General features: G+C 46.5%; 1 protein-coding gene across 4 annotated transcripts in view; it reads left to right on the forward strand.

Annotated features, from left to right (window-relative positions):
* The window catches only part of MAP3K20 (mitogen-activated protein kinase kinase kinase 20), a 159,960-nt gene that overhangs the window by 104,147 nt on the left and 38,406 nt on the right, over positions 1-17,407 (forward strand). For all 4 annotated transcript variants that reach the window (XR_009556302.1, XM_060257076.1, XM_060257074.1 and 1 more), the window contains exon 11: positions 1,125-1,260. Coding sequence is in view for 3 of the 4 variants with exons in the window: in XM_060257076.1 (XP_060113059.1) it covers positions 1,125-1,260 (136 nt within the window). In the remaining variant the exon portion in view is untranslated. The remainder of the gene's footprint in view (positions 1-1,124; positions 1,261-17,407) is intronic.

Here is a 17,407-nt window from a genome sequence, read left to right on the forward strand (position 1 = left end):
CATCAAGATCAATTACTCCTAAAGAAATATCCATAAGATTTGAATTGAGGCCATTGAGAATATCCACTGAGATAAAACTATACATGAGTTAGTAGCTAAAGTAACTAGATCAATCTACAAGCCATTGACACACAGAGATTTGCCTCCCTATTCTTTCATGCACCTCCTATTTGCCGACACTCAATCAACAAATGAGGTACTGAAATGAACTATACAGGGCTTTTTTGGTAGAAAAAAAGGCCAGCAGGAACTCATTTGCATATTAGGTCACACACCCCTAATGCCACCATTGTTTCGCACAGAGCTTTTTTGTAGAAAAAAGGCCAGCAGGAGCTCATTTGCATATTAGGGCACACACCTCTGACACCAGACCAGCCGGAACTGCATTCCTGCTCGAAAAAAGCCTTGGAACTACAACTGTAGGTGTGAGATACCACTTTTGAATACTCTCTGTGTTTAATTTTTTTTTTTACGCTTGCTGCAGATAAAAACAAGCAAGCAAGTTCTGTTTTTTGGATATTTATGATGTCTCTGTGTGTAAAGTGCTGTTAAAATCGCAGCCAGTTTACGGTGACCCCAGCAAGGGGCTTTCAAAGCAAGTGAGAAGCAGCAGTGGTTTGCTGTTGCCTTCCTCTGCAGACTTTTTTGATGGTCTTCCATCCAAATACCAACCCTGCTTAACTTCCCAGATCTCATGAGATTGAGCCCTACGAGACCATTCTACATCCCATTTACAACATGGCCAAGTATTTAAAAATAGTTTCTCCCACATGTGTTTTGAAATGGTATATCCCATTCCTACTTCATTCTCCAACAAGAATACATTGAGCCGAATTAATTATACTTATTTTTAAAAGGGGAGGGGGGGAGAGAAGAATACCAGAAATGTAACTTTCTGTTATCAAAGTGATCATTTTGGGGATTTTTGTGTGGTATGTACGTGTTCTGTTGTGTGTATGGTTTGAAAAGGCCTTCTTTCTCTTCATGGTAATTAAATGTCCTGCTTGAGTTACCATTGTACTTTACACCCTTTCACATTTAATTAATATTCATGTGGAAAATTTTATGAACAATTTGTACTTGTCAGGAAAAGACGCGACTTAACAAATTGTCTCTCTGGGCAGATGTGAAATAGAGGCCACCTTAGAGAGGCTAAAGAAACTGGAACGTGACTTGAGCTGTAAGGAGCAGGAGTTAAAAGAACGAGAAAGGCGTTTGAAGATGTGGGAACAGAAACTAACTGAACAATCCAACACACCTGTAAGTACCTGCAAGCTTACTCTGTAATCATTCATTCATCACACAAGAATTTGAAATTACAACAGAGGCCAGAACTACTTTTTAGACCTATCCAGTGGTAGTGGTGGGAAGTGTCATCAAGTCACAGATGACCAGGGCTTTTTTTGTAGCAAGAACTTCTTTGCATATTAGGCCACACCCCCATGATGTAGCCAATCCTCCTGGAGCTTACAGTAGGCCCTGTTCTAAGAACCCTGTAAGCTCTTGGAGGACTGGCTACATCAGGGTGTGTGGCCTAAAATGCAAAGGAGTTCCTTCTACAATAAAAGCCCTGCAGATGACTTGTGATGATCTTATGGGGTGTTCAAAGCAAGAGATGTTCAGAGGTGGTTTGCCATTGCCTGCTTCCTTGTAGTGACCCTGGACTTCTTTGGTGGTCTCCCATCCAAATACTGACCCTTCTGAGCTTCCAAGATCTGATGAGATCGGACTAGCCTGGACCATCCAGGTCAGAGTATATCCAGAGGATTGTGATTTATTCAGTGGGATTTTCCCCCTTTTCATTTTGGTGGACTTGTTCCATCACACTCAACTTTTGAAACTGCCTTTTGGTTGCAAAAGTGGCTTGTCATGCAGTATGTTGCAGCCACTGTTTGAGAAATGCAGCTGTACATTTCCTTTGGGTACGTGTAAGTAATTGCAGCCCTGACCTAGATGGCCTGGACTGATCTGGTCATATCTTGGAAGCTAAACAAGGTTAGCTGTGATTAATACATGGATGGGAGATTGCCAAGGAAATCCAGGGCCACTAGACAGAAGCAGGCAGTGGCAAACCTCCTCTGAATGTCTCTTGCCATGAAGACCTTACAGGGTTGCCATAGGTTGGCTACAACTTGACGGGACTTTCCACCACCTGCTAATTGCCTAGTGCTTGTCATACTGTATAAAACCATGGCTCCCTTATAAAGGCAAAATGGTACATCCAGAGATTCTCCTGTGCTGGTAAAAGTAGTCAGTTTTTGCCAGTAGCTTTCTTCCCACTGCAGCCCCCTCCCATTGCTTCCAGTGTTGTTCCTGGGTGCCCCCTGAACCATGGCGACAGTGTCTGGGGTTGGAGAAGCAGACCACAGTGGGAGCAGGAAAAATTTGTTCTGTCAATAGAGCATCACTTGTGATACTTTGGCTTTAAGCCAAAGAACATATTTCTCTTTACTTCTGGCTGTTGGAGGGAAAGACTCACAAGTCTATATGGTTCTTTCCATAATTCGTTTATTTATTTGTTTAGAAGATTTATATCACAATCACAAAGGCAGCTAGCAAGTAGTATAAGAGCACATCATGAAACAAATTAAAACCCTGAACTGAATGACATATGTATAAAAACAGGGAGACATCAGGTGGAAACATAGACATCAAATAAAGACATAGGGCAGAGAGGAGGAATTCTGGAGGGAATGCTGGATGAAACGTCTTTACTAGCTGGTCGGAGACAGTGACAAAAGGGGATGGACAAATTGACAACAGCGATGCCCCAGTGTATGTAGTGTGTGTGAGTAAGAGAGAGAACCAGGTCCTTTAGACCAACACTTCTCAAAACTTTGGTCTGTTGTGGACTTTCTAAATGTTTCATACTATAATGCTAACTATATGCGTACAAATTCCTAGCTTACTGTTTCAGTTGCTGTATATGCTTCAGTTTCCACGTAATCAGGGCTTTTTGTAGAAAAACAGCCCAGCAGGAACTAATTTGCATATTACCCCTTGACATCACCATTTTGCACAGGGCTCTTGGTAGAAAAAAAGAGCAGCCCCGTGGTGCAGAGTGGTAAAGCAGCAGTACTGCAGTACTGTTGTCTGAACTCTGCTCACGACCTGAGTTCGATTTCGGCGGAAGCTGGATTCAGGTAGCCGGCCCAAGGTTGACTCAGCCTTCCATCCTTCCGAGGTTGGTAAAATGAATACTCAGCTTGCTAGGGGGAAAGTGTAAAAGACTGGGGAAGGCAATGGCAAACGGCCCCATAAAAAGTCTGCCGTGAAAAGGTGAAAGCAACGTCACCCCAGAGTCGGAAATGACTGGTGCTTGCACAGGGGACCTTTCCTTTCCTTTGTAGAAAAAAGTCCAGCAGGAGCTTATTTGCATATTAGGCCGCACCCCTGGTGCCAAGCCAGCTGGAACTGTTTTCCTGAGCGCTCCTGCTCAAAAAAACCCTGCACATGATACTCTTGCACATGTACATCACCAGGTTTTTTTTATGGATGTGTCAAAGAGTTCACTGTCTGACTGTCATCTCTCATGGAAGTAAATGAAGCCCCTGCATGTAACATAGCTCCGTATTGTTTTGAGATGTTTCCTCCTTTGGTAACAAAATGCTGAATCATTGCCATTCACTTTCTTTAAAGTCTGCCATAAGACTTAGGATTTCTGTTACTGATTATGCATCTGTTGCACTCTTTCTTCAAGAATTACATAGCTAAATGGAAGAAAGCCTGGGAGCTCCAGGTAGGACCATGCCCAGGCTGTGATCTGCTTAGCTTTCAGAACGCATCAGCATTATGCGTCCTTATGCTGTCTTGTGGGTTCCTCATTTCCAGAAACAGTTATAAATTCTGGTAAACTGCTTGGGAGAGTTCAATCTGCAAAAAATGCTAGATTCGAGTCCATTCGCACTTTAAGACCATCAAGAATTTAGCTGTTCTGATTCAGACCAACACAACTATCATCTCTTCTAAACAGTGCAGTTACATCGTCATGGGTTGGTATTGTGAGTAAAGCTGACCCCCTAAAGGTAGTCTGGACCAGGATCTTTGCCAGGGAGGACACTGGGAACACAGTAGCTTCGATCCTAGGGAGGTTTTCTGAAGGCAGGGATTTGCACTTATAGAGGGCAACTTTCTTGCCTTCTCCCTCTTGCAGCAGCCTGAAATGGCCTCCCCCCCCCAAAAAAAATCTTGTTCCTGGGGCCAGCCCACCCTCTCCCCAGAATGGGGCATTTCATGCTGCTGAAGAACAGGAAAGGTGAGAAAATTCATTCCACAAGTGCAAATCTGCCCACCAACAAAAAACCTCCAGGGATCTATGCCAGTAAAAGCTAAAACCAGCACATATGTAGGAGATACAACTAAGTGGTGGTCCATTCATTTGTTTTCTTGTTGAAAAGAAGGGGAGAGAAAACAGAAGTCACATTTTCTGTGTAATTGTGAATGCCTTGTTTAGGAGAAATCCCCACTTGATTTTCTTTACAAGTGTTGGCCATATATTTTTGGCAGAACCAAATTCCCTTAGCATTTGTGAATGTCTAATGCAAGGCAAAATGCAAATCTCATGACTTGCATTAGTATTTTTCTTTAGCCCAAATGATTGGCTAATTGCCTTTGCTCATCCTCAGTTTAAAAAAAGATTGAATTACAATATCCATCTGTAATGTACAGGTCATTATTGTATTTGTTTCGGTACACTGCCCTTTTCCGATTTACTTTTGAAATATACATTAAAATGATTTTTTTTTTTAAAAAAAAATGTAAGTAATGATTCTGGTCTGTTCACTGTTTTGGGGGGTGGCTGGGTTTTTTTTTTTTTTTTTTTTTGTACCTTCTTTCTGAGACACAGTTTAATGGCATCTCTGTGAATGACACGGCATGTGTATTCCAGCTGTGAACATGCAGTAGAGTATAATAATGAAGCACAAGTGTTTCCCAGAAGCAAGGTGCTCTGTGTTCCCAGTAGGTAGCTGCTAGACTTCCTTTAATGTCTGCAAAGATCCAGTAGCTAAGATATGGGCCATCACCTACATGCTGCACAGCATGAAACACAGTCCTAATGAGCCGATCTTTTTCCACAAGCGGGGCCAGGGATTTTTTTTTATTATTTTTTATTTTTTTGCTGTGCTTGCTTATGGCTTGTCCTTTTCACTGGCTGGCTTTGCTGAAGGAAGGTGTTTGTGCTATGGTCTATTGTGCTTAGCATAAACTTCCTTTCTGTAGCATTAAGAAAATCCAGTTGCACTTTTTACTTTAAAAAAAAAATATTTAGAGAGCATGAGCTTTCTATAGGACATTAACCATACTTTCCTGTTGCAAGCAAATGCATTCCATTAAAAGAGAAGATTAAAATGAGGTGGAGAATAGAGGAATTTTTTTTTTTAAGTTCTTACATGAATGGCTGAAAGAGCTTCCGTCATATTTTTGAATAATGAAAATAGTCTTGCTGTTGCCTGCATGGTTTTCTTTCATGGTGTTATTTTATTTTGTTGCTCTGTAAGAAAGTAGCTTCAGATCTTAGACACAAACAAAATGAATCCTCAATTGGTGGCAATAAAGGAGGTCGCAGGCGCACTCTGTGGATGTTTGTTCATGAGAAGCCTTGCTCATAACGGTGGTAGTAAATTTGAATAGAAATAAATTAACCTGATGTTGGGGGATTATTCTTTTTCTTGTGAAACTTCTTTTGTGAATTCCCTATGACTGAAGGAAGTAAAAGACTGTGTTTTGAAATAAGGACCTCTTAAAATGTTAGGGAAATCCAGGTACATAGTAAATTTGAAAATGGCTATGTGTCCTGCAGGTCTTTCAATTTTATCAAACTTTTCAGGAAATCTCCTCAGTTTGCCTTGTATTATGGTTAGATTCTTACCGGTTATAGACTGGACTGCTTGAGACTGCAGTTAGGTATTCTGGTCATAGGATAATTCTCCATTTTTACAATGTAAAAAACTAGCGTGCTGGGCAGAGGATTATTCTAGAATCCTTCTCCTCGATATTTACTTTTCTCTCTGGTAGACATTTTGTGTGTATGGAAGAATGTCCAGTCATGGAAGCCTCATGTACAGTCTGAGGTGATATAGCCAAAATGTATCTAGATTGACCCATATATATACACACAAGCTGAAATACAAGTAGGGGGAATGGTGGAGAGTGTACATCATATTTGTTGATCTGTTAATTGAAACCAGTTGCCGGGTTCTGTCTCATCGCTTTGTAGCTTGGCCAATAAGCAAAACAAAGCTGCTGTGCTACTGAAATGATGAGGCTATATGTACTCTGGCCTAAATAGTCATCACTGTCTGCCCTTCAGTTGCTTGGGACCAGGGATCGTTTTGTAGAAAAATAGGTGGTGGAGCTCATCCAGGGATTGTTATGCAGCTGCACCTACTGTTCACTGGACAAGGAGGTGGAACTCTCAGAAGGAGGAGGTGGAACTCTCAGAAAGGTGCAGGAGCTGTGCTCCTGTGAGCTCCCACTGAATCGGAGACCTGCTTGGGACAAAGTAAGGAGCTTAATTCTAAGATGGAGTCAACTGACAGATGAAACCTGCCCCTCTTTCAAAATACTTTGCTTTCCAGATGAGAGACAAACAGATTTTTCAAGTTAACATTCCAGAATTCTATTGTATCTCATTGGATTCCATAGGAGAGGCTACCTCATGCCACTTGTTTGATATGGCAATATGATGAGTTACATCTCTGTCTTCATATAATGTTATGACTTTGAGAACTCTTTGGAGTGCATGTGATCCCCAGCATATTGCTGTAAAAGCACCTAGCATAGAACATAGATATTGATACAGGCAGAAAAAAACCAGCGGGAACTCATTTGCATATTAAGCCACAGCCCCTGACATCAAACCCGTTGGAACTGCGTGCCTGCTCAAAAAAAGCCCTGGATGCAGAGATGGGGAAATGAAAGGAATTGTGTGAGTTGCCTGAAACAAAATGCTGTCATCAACGTTAAACTGCAGCTTTAAGTGCCATGGAAGATAATTTTTGAACCATTTTTAAAGAAGTCTTGAGATATTAAAATGAGGATTCCGGTCTCCTTTGTCCTGAAGACTAGGCTGCAGCCAGTAGTCAAATGTCCAATGTGATGTATGGCAGCTATGCCAGCTAACAAAAGAGCAGGATGATATCACACGTTGTGACATTGCTGTGTTGATCAAGGCATGCCTCAGCCCTAGAAAAAGTGAAGGAATGATGAAGAGAGCTTTTCTGTCACCACTAAGTAACTACAGCCTAGTCTAAGACTGCAAGGACTTCAAAGACAGAAATAAGAAAAAAAATGCAGCAGTATGTAACAACAGTGGTAGCAAGGCTAGAGATAAGCATCTATAAGAGGTTTGCAGATATCTAAAAATACGTCCATGTGCAATCGTTGTCTGTATGGCCTATGTATTGATAAAATTGTAAGGTCCTCAGTCCATTGGATTTCTAGAGATGGACATTTATCTCTCCAGTGTTGTGATTTAAGCCTTTTAGCAACAGTACAGGTAAAGGGTTGCCTGCGCCATGCTTCCAGGCAGAGAGAGTTGAATCCCACCACCTCTGATCTGAGAAATTATGAATTATTTCTGTTTTCTGGTTACACTAGGACTGTTGTTTCACTTAGCACACTTGCAGTGCAGTCCTGTGCAGGATTGCTCCAAGTTAAACTCATGGATTACAGTATGTTTAGACTGGAGCTCCTTTACATAGGATTGCTCGGGGTATGGTGGTGAGAGTGACCTGGACATAGAGACCAGTATCCAACTATCTGTGCATGGAACTTAGAGTTTTCCTGCATTATAATTCTTTCCTGCAGCCTTTTTTGGTGCACTATAAACCTTTCCTGCACTATAATTCTTTCTTGCAGCCTTTTTGGTGCACTACAATCCTTTCCTGCACTATAATTCTTTCCTGCAGCCTTTTTGGTGCACTATAATCCTTTCCTGCACTATAATTCTTTCCTGCAGCCTTTTAGAGAGCCAGTTTGTTGTAGTGGTTAAGTGCATGGACTCTTATATGGGAGAACTGGGTTTGATTCCCCACTACTCCCACTTGCAGCTACTGGAACGGCCTTGGGTCAGCCATAGCTCTTGTAGGAATTGTCCTTGAGAGGGCAGCTACTATAAGAGCTCTCTCAGCCCCACCTACCTCACAGGGTGTCTGTTGTGGTGGGGGCGGGGGGGGAAGGTAAAGGAGACTGTGACTTTTCTGAGACTCTGAGATTCAGAGTATAGGGCAGGATATAAATCCAGTATCATCTTCTTCTTGAACTCCTGGGAAAGATGGGAAGGGAAGAGGGACTAGGGGGTGAAATTATCCCTTCCTGTCTCTTCCCACCCATCCTGCCTCAAGGGGATGGTTGGGATATAAATCCCAACAATAAAATTTTAAAAATAAAATAAATTCTACAAGTGAATCTCTACTAAGGGTAGGGACAGTTTAGTCTCCTATCTCTCCTTACTCCAGTTCCCCCCCAATCCACACAGCTGTTGTTCCAAGTATTGTATCGAAGTCTCAGAACTGACCTTTCCAAGGGTTGGAGGAGGCTGCAGGAAAGCAGAAGAATGCAGGAGGGCAATTCTTGTGTGCCTTTGGTGCACCCAAGTCAGTAAAAATGGAAGACTGATAACAGAACCAATGTGAATGTGGGCTCTACTTCAGTGTAAATTAGTATGCATTGCTGAATCAGTGTTTGATGCTACGCGAACAAACGTTCTACTCCATTCAAATGTGATTGGTTTGCAGTCCTGGTTTGGATTGGAGGGAGGGTGCAGGCCATAGGGCACTTGTTTAGATGTAATGGCAAACTGTGGTTGGTGCTAAAGTGGAAGCAACTCATTCATTGTGGTGCACAAATGGAAGGGCCACCATACTTTGGCATTGCACATGAACTGAGTTTCCCTTTGAGGCAGCAAGCTCAATGCGATATAGGAAAAGACTGCAATCAAATTGTATTTCTGCTTCAATGTGACTGTCATCATTTCAATGGCAGCTTGGTAATTTTAGTTTTGGAACATAGCTCTGTTATCAGTTTGGGCGACCTCTTTTCTGAGGTGGCGGGAGGGGGGGAGGAGGAAGAGATTATATTAATATGCCAAAATTAGTGCAGTTTATGTCAGGATTTGAAAGCAGACGGAGACACATACGAAGCAGAGAGTTGTCAAGTTTAAGGGGCCTCAGCAACAGCTGTACAACACCTGCACTGCCATTGTGCAAGAATTGTGACAACATCAACATGGAAATTGAAAGGACGACAATTTGAGCAGGTTTTTTTGGTTAAGTTTGGACAGTCTTCTAAGTCTGTGCAAATAATACCCACTTAACAGTGCAACTGTGTTAGAATCCCCATTCCTGCTGCTAGCCATTTGTGAAAGACACTTGCCATATGATTTCCCTGACATTTTGTCCATGCCACTACAAACACTCACACACACACACACACATCCACACTTAAAAAGGGGAGGGCAGCTTTCGGTTACATGCCGTACCTGAGCTGTAGAACAGTGTATTTAAAACACATGACTTGGTGCATGGAGCAAACTCTCCTTGAATGTATTATAAGCACACTTCATGACATTTGTCACCAGTGGTCCCTCTAAGCTGAGTTACAGTGAGCTAGCTCACAGTTTTTTAGCGTCTAGCTCACACATTTTTGTTTTAGCTCAGGAAGGATGACTTAAGAGCAAACTAATTTATGCTGTAGGCAAATTGCTCACTCACAACTTTAATGCCAGTAGCTCAGAAAGTAGAGTATTTACTCACAAGACTCCACACCTTAAAGGGAATATTGTGTCACATATTTAGGCTGTTGTAAATAATCACTCTGGAATCCAAAGCTGGCAATATAAGGAAGACATGTCTGCTTGCCTAGCACTAGATATGAGTGTCACCAGGGCATTTTTGTAGCAGGAACTCCTTAGCATATTAGGCCACACCTCCCTGATGTAGCCAGTCCTCCAAGAGCTTACAGTAGGCCCTGTAAGAAGAGCCCTGTAAGCTCTTGAAAGATTGGCTACATAAGAGGGGTGTGGCCTAATATCCAAAGGAGCTCCTGCTACGAAAAAGCATATGGTTTGGTAGCAGCTCCCAAGTCCAGATGAGCCCTTCTGTATCCATACTTCCATTTGTCATCCTCTGGGTTACCGATTCCAGCTTCAGCTGGAATCCTTTCCTGGTTCATCCTTCTTGGGGAAATGCATCTCTGCCTGTCTTGAAAGACCTGGAGTATAGTTAGGAATGGAATTCCTTAAAGTTTACCAGCTCACTTGATTTCCTTCCCCCTTGATTTTGTAACATTTCAAGCTTAATTATAGGGAATCAAATGAGTTACTGAGTTTAAAGTAAGTGAGTTGAAAGAAGAAGTGGAGAAAATGCACCACAAAAGAAAGAAAAGACATTATAATACATTTACTATTAGAGATACAATGTAAGTTCCTGGAACAATAACTTTTTCATTTGTCCCCAACATGGCGTCTTGTCTCAGAGCCTTCAGATAAAAGCCTGTATAATGTTCCCAGAGCTCGGGTTGAATCCAAATGTCATTTTCTACTGTCAGAATAGAACTTTCCTGCTTCCCTGTCCTGCTGCAGTTACACTGACCCCCCAAAATGCTAGTCTAGGGAGATGGGAGCCCTCAGCAAAAATGGGTAGGGTAGGTAAAATCCTTCCCTGCTGGCAGGAAACGACCTTTGGATTCAACCCTTTGGTTTTACCAGCCCTGTATCTTCTCCCACTGTTTTGATCTTCTCTGAATTTCTTTATGAGCTCGTTCCATCAGTATAACTAGGTTTTCAGTACGATGTTTAACTGTTTTTAACTGAATGCAGCCAAGCAATTTAATAAGATTGGCCTCTGAATATGCATATTTAGATTGAATTAATAGGCAGGTTGCAGAAAGGAAGAACCCATTTAACGTGACCACTGGGAATTGGAAACTAGTTTCTTGTATGATAGATGTGTTATAGGAAGCCTAGCTGAGAGTGACCTAGAATAACCGTGTGTTTGCTGCATATGCCCTAAAACATATTATGATGCTTCAAGATCTTCTTCGTGGTCTCTGTGCATTCACACATATGGGGTAATCCGCAGGATTGGCCCCGACCTCGGAGAGTTCAAAGCAATCTTGATCGTAGATCTGGCGCGCCTCCCACTTGTCCTGGGAGGAGACAGCTACTGCGCATGCCTGGACAAGGGGGAGGTGCTTAGCCACTCAGTTTCTTCCTTACCGCCGACCGGATCGCACCTTCCTCGTTGATCTCCAACTTCTTCATTGCAATCTCCAACAACTACCTTCTCTTCGCTTCAATTCTTCATCTTCTACTTCTCCTGGTATCGTATAAAAAAAAAAAAAAAGCCTCCTCTTACTATCTTTCTGGACTTTCCCCCTCCCTCCCCCCCCCCCCCTCCCGGGCGGATGGAAGGAAGGGACAAGATAATCTTTAAACGCTGTACCAGCTGCTCCTCAAAAATCCCCTCGTCCGACGGCCACTCTCTTTGCTTGTTCTGCCTTGGAGAGGCACACCGTCCAGACTCCTGCGTGCACTGCAGCCAATTTGGCAAACAGGCCCGCAAGAACCGCGCCGCGAGACTCAAGAGCCACCTCATGGAAACCTCACTCCGACCGGCCATGCCGCGTGGCGGACAACAACAACCCGCGCCATCTTCCCCACACCTCGTGGGAGAGGCGCAGTCGGCAGCTTCCGTGGCACAGACTCCCTGTAAGCCTAAGACCGGCAAGCACTCTAAGAAGTCGGACGACCCCAAAAAGCGTCGCCGCTCCGATTCCGCCCACTCGGACCCGACGGGCAGCACTAGCTCAAAAAAGCATAAGACCCGCCCTCTCGACTCGGCCTCGAACCCGACCACCAAACCGAAGGCCTCGAACCCGACCGCCACTGCCTCCGGATCGATGCCGAAGACTCCGACATCGAAGTCGACGGCAACACCGTCAATCACTCCGTTGGAAATCATCCGCATCTCATCAAAGTCGCCGTCCATTCCGAATTCCCCACCAGACCAGCTGCTGGATACGCACTCTACCGCATCCGTTAGGACCCACACTCTCGACCCCACTAAATTCGTAGATCTCTCACAGCCGATAGACGCCCACGCGCTCACCAGAGAACCCTCGACCCCGAGAGATCCCCTGACTAGACCTCGATCTCACAGTCGCAAACGCACCAGGTCCCGCAGTCGCCGACACACCAGGTCCCGCAGTCGCCGCCGTACCAGGTCCCGCAGCCGCCGCCGCACCAGGTCCCGCAGTCGCCGCCGCACCAGGTCCCGCAGCCGCCGGCGCTCTCGCAGCCACCGCAGGGGGAGACACTACTATTACTCTCCATCGAGATCTAGGTCTCCATCCCCACGGCACCGAAGACGGCACCGACGATCACCATCCCATGATCGCCATTACCACAGCTACCAAGAGTCTCCGCGCTACCGAGATCGCACACACAGACTCCAAACTGCTTCGATCGAATCGCTTCACCATGACGACCCTACGGACCTCGGCGCCGAACCGAAGCTCCCGTCACCACTAGAATCCCTACACACGGCTCCCAAGACAACACCTCAGCCCGACCTACCTCAAGGAACCGACGACGGATCCGAGGAGGAACTCTCCGACTCCGACCACTCTTCGGGTTCGGACCTACAATCCCCAGACTCCGACATAGCCAAGCCAGCAGACTTATCACCGTCTGAAAGCCCAAGATCCTACCTCGACCTGGTAGCAAACATGGCAAGCTCGCTAAATCTAAAGCTCAATACGGACGCCCCCAGAGTCTCGGACGTCGTTTTTGATCTAGTCCACGCGGATCTTCCATCCAGCTCTTCTCTCCCAATGCTCCCCGTTCTACTAGAAACACTCAAAGAAGCATGGGACAAACCGGCATCGGTACCGCCAACATCCAAGAGGGTTGAAGCGCTGTACAAGATACACGCACCTGATTCCAAGTTCCTGTTCACCCACCCGGCTCCGAACTCGATCATTGTACATTCGTCCTCGAAGTCGAAGCAGACTAGACACCCGGTACCACCAGAACGGGAGGGCAAAAAACTCGACACCATCGGAAGAAAGATTTACGCCCTCACTACAGCCACAACCAAAATCCTCAACTACATGGCATGCTTCTCCGCATACACCCACAACCTGACCACCTCCCTCGCCGCATTGGTACCATCCCTGCCCGAGGCATCCCAAAAGTCAGCCACCACGACCCTGCAGGAGATGGCCAGAGTAACCAAACAGCAAATCAACACTGCCCGTCACGCTGCACAGTGTTCCTCCAGAACCTTGGCCTCAGCCATAGCACTCCGCAGACACGCGTGGCTCAGGTCCTCCTCCCTCCAACCAGACATCAAATACAAAGTTGAAGATTTGCCCTTTGATGGCCTTGGCCTGTTTAGCTCCTCTACAGATGACATCCTCACATCTGTAGACGATGGCAGGAAGAGGGCAAGACGACTGGGAGTCTCCCAACCTCTGACCCAAACCAATCGACAAAGGAACTGGAGGTCCAACCAATACAAAGGGAACAGATCCCCACGACAACAGGAACCATGGAAGCGCAAACCACCGCAGTCCAAGCCTTCCTTTCAACACAGACGCCAAACAACCAAGAAACCTTCAACCACACCCAAACCGTCTCTCTGACCTCCCTGCCCCGAGCCGTCCAGTCTCCCTCCATCAGCCAAACCCATCAACACGACTACAACCATTCTACACTGCCTGGAGGACCATAACATCGGACGCCTGGGTCCTCGCCATCATTCAAAGAGGCTACCTAATAGAGTTTACGTCCACTCCAAAGCACCACCGGTTCCTCACCACACCCCCGTCCGCACCCCTGCAGACGGAAATCGCGTCTCTGCTGGACAAGGGCGCGATAGAACCAGTCCCACCCCAATACCATCGCACCGGCTTCTACTCCCGGTACTTCCTGGTGCCAAAAAAGGACGGAGGACTCCGACCCATTCTCGACCTCCGCAAACTCAACCTACACATAACCTACAAGAAATTCCGTATGGTCACGCTTCAGGCAATCCTCCCGCTCATCCCAGAACGAGCATGGATGGCGTCCATAGACCTCCAGGACGCCTACTTCCACATTACAATCAACCATCATCACAGAAGATTCCTCAGGTTTGCCATAGGGAAGCAGCACTTCCAGTTCTGCTCCCTTCCCTTCGGTCTCTCCACAGCACCAAGGGTCTTCACCAAGTGCATGGCAGTAGTAGCAGCCACATTACGCCAGCAACAGATATCAATCTTCCCGTACATAGACGACTGGCTGATCGTCGCCCATTCCAGGGAGCAACTACAACTGGACGTCTCGACCACCCTCTCCACCCTGGCCACCTTAGGCCTCCTAGTCAACCTCTCAAAATCCAAACTAGTCCCTACCCAAAGGATCCAATTCATAGGAGCAGACATCTCCACGCTCTCACAAACGGCTTTCCTACCTCAGGACAGGGCACTCGCCATAATGTCACTGGCCAACACTATCATCGCCCAGCGCTCCCAAACAGCGCTCACCTTCCAGAGAATGTTAGGCCTCATGGCAGCAACCACAGCAGTTCTGCGGTTTGCGAAGCTGCACATGCGTCCCCTCCAAATGTGGTTCGTAAGAACTTTCCGCCCTCACACACAACATCAATCCACACTGCTCACCCTTCCACTACACATTGTACCATCCCTCAAATGGTGGACCAAGGAACATCACCTCTACAAGGGCATGCCATTCAAGCAGACACCGCCCTCGGTGATTGTAACCACAGATGCCTCCAACTGGGGATGGGGAGCCCACTTGGAAGACCTCACGATGCAGGGCCAGTGGACAGACTACGAACGCTCTCTCCACATAAACTGCCTGGAGCTCATCGCAGTGCACAAGGCTTTGCGGTCCTTCCTCCCATCGCTAAGGAACCAGCACGTCCAGGTCACCTCCGACAACATCGCCACAGTCTTTTACATCAACAGGCAGGGCGGCACCGCCTCCGTCAGACTCTGCAAGAGAGCCCTAGCCCTGTGGCACTGGAGCATAAGCCAGGGCATCTTCCTCACGGCCGTACACCTACCAGGGGCCGAGAACACCCAGGCAGACGCCCTGAGCCGCCACTCCACCAACAACCACGAGTGGTCTATCAACAGCCGATACATCAGACAGATATTCAGCATCTTCGGACAACCGAAGATAGATGTATTTGCTTCACCGTCAAATGCCCAATGCACCCGCTTCTACATGAGAGGTCCTCCATCCCACCTCTCCAGGGGGGATGCCTTCATACAAACTTGGAAAGGAACACTCCACTACCTCTTTCCGCCCATTCCACTTATCACCAGAGTTCTACAGAAGATTCAGGTAGACCACACAAACTGCATCCTCATAACTCCATGGTGGCCGCGCCAACCCTGGTTTACGACCTTGCTGCTCCTGTCCAACAATACCTTCATCCAGCTCCCTCAAACACGGGATCTCCTCTCTCAACAGGGCGGCAGGGTCCTTCACCACAACCCGGCATCGCTCAAATTAACAGCCTGGAGAATCAGTTTCTAGACTTCCCTCCGGAGGTCCGTCAGGTCCTAGTGAACTCCAGAAAACCATCTACTAGGAAATCCTATCTATTTAAGTGGAAACGCTTCTCACACTATGCCTCACAGCACAACTTCGACCCCAACCTCGCCACTATACCTCAGGTACTAACTTACACCTTAACGCTATCCAGAGCGGGTCTGTCGTATTCTTCCCTGAAGGTACACCTGGCAGCCATCTCTGCCTTCCACCCCCGCATCGATGGCACAACGGTATTCTCTCACCACGCGACCAGAGCTTTCCTCAAGGGCATCATTCGCCTACACCCACCAATCAAACAAGTTCTACCCACCTGGAGCCTGTCCCTAGTCCTGAGCCAACTCATGAAACCACCCTTCGAGCCCATGGCCTCCATCCCACTACACCTGCTGTCATGGAAGACGGCACTACTTACGGCCCTCACCACAGGCAAGAGGGCCAGTGACATCTGCGCATTCAGAGCAGACCCACCGTATACGATATTTCATAACAGTACGGTGGTCCTCCGACCTGACCCGACCTTCCTACCCAAGGTCGTCTCTACCTTTCACCTAGGAAGACAGTCCACTATACCAGCCTTCTTCCAGCACCCCGCGGACGCGGGACAAAGGGCACTCCACAACTTGGATGCACGGAGAGCCCTAGCCTTCTACATAGACAGAACCCGCCAAATCCGTAAAGACCCTAGACTCTTTGTCACCTACGCTACCCATAATAAGGGGAGCAGAATATCTACCCAGAGACTCTCCAAATGGATTGTTGCTGCCATCGAACTCTGTTACCAGCTGGCAAAGCAACCAATCCCTCAACATATACGAGCCCACTCAACCAGAGCCGTGGCTACCTCGTCTGCCTTCATGAAAGGCATCCCTATAGAGGACATATGCGCTGCAGCCGTCTGGTCCTCCACATCTACCTTCGCCTCGCACTACGCTCTCGACGTCCGTGCCCGGCGAGATGCCTCCTTCGGACAAGCAGTGCTACGATCGATCTTCGACTAACCACTGTGAGTACCACTATCATTACGTTACGCTCTAACCCTTCATGTTCTTACAGGTCCAGCACCCACCTCCGAAGAAATGGCTCGCTAATCACCCATATGTGTGAATGCACAGAGACCACGAAGAAGATGGACAGGTTTCTTACCTGTAACTGGTGATCTTCGAGTGGTCATCTGTGCAATCACACAGACCCACCCAGCCTTCCCCGCTGCTGGAAGCTAGTAAGCACAGTTATTTCCACCTATCCGGCGGCGGGAAGAAACTGAGTGGCTAAGCACCTCCCCCTTGTCCAGGCATGCGCAGTAGCTGTCTCCTCCCAGGACAAGTGGGAGGCGCGCCAGATCTACGATCAAGATTGCTTTGAACTCTCCGAGGTCGGGGCCAATCCTGCGGATTACCCCATATGTGTGATTGCACAGATGACCACTCGAAGATCACCAGTTACAGGTAAGAAACCTGTCCTTCTTCAGTCTTTTTTTGGGGGGAGGGGGCATTGCTAAATGTACTGTCAAAATACCTTATTCAAGCAGTAGCTCATTTTAAAAGGCAAAAGATTGTGTTTTGACAGCTAAAATGATTCCAAGTTGAGTGGTTTCCTTTGGTACGTCTTGTAAACGTCCCAAACGCTCAGATGTTAATGCTTTTAATGGGTACACACAAAAAAACCCTGTATGTAGCAATTGCAAACGTGCACACCATTACAAGTGTGTACATGCAGAAACAAATCTGTATTGTGTTGTCATGTAAAATGTGATGTGACATTTAAGCCCCGTACGAGGTCTTCCCTGTCCCTGTGAATATGAGGGTTGATCTCATCATGGAGGAGAGCCTCTATGGAATG

This window comes from Heteronotia binoei, chromosome 16 (assembly GCF_032191835.1).
Source record: "Heteronotia binoei isolate CCM8104 ecotype False Entrance Well chromosome 16, APGP_CSIRO_Hbin_v1, whole genome shotgun sequence".
Lineage (NCBI taxonomy): Eukaryota > Metazoa > Chordata > Lepidosauria > Squamata > Gekkonidae > Heteronotia > Heteronotia binoei.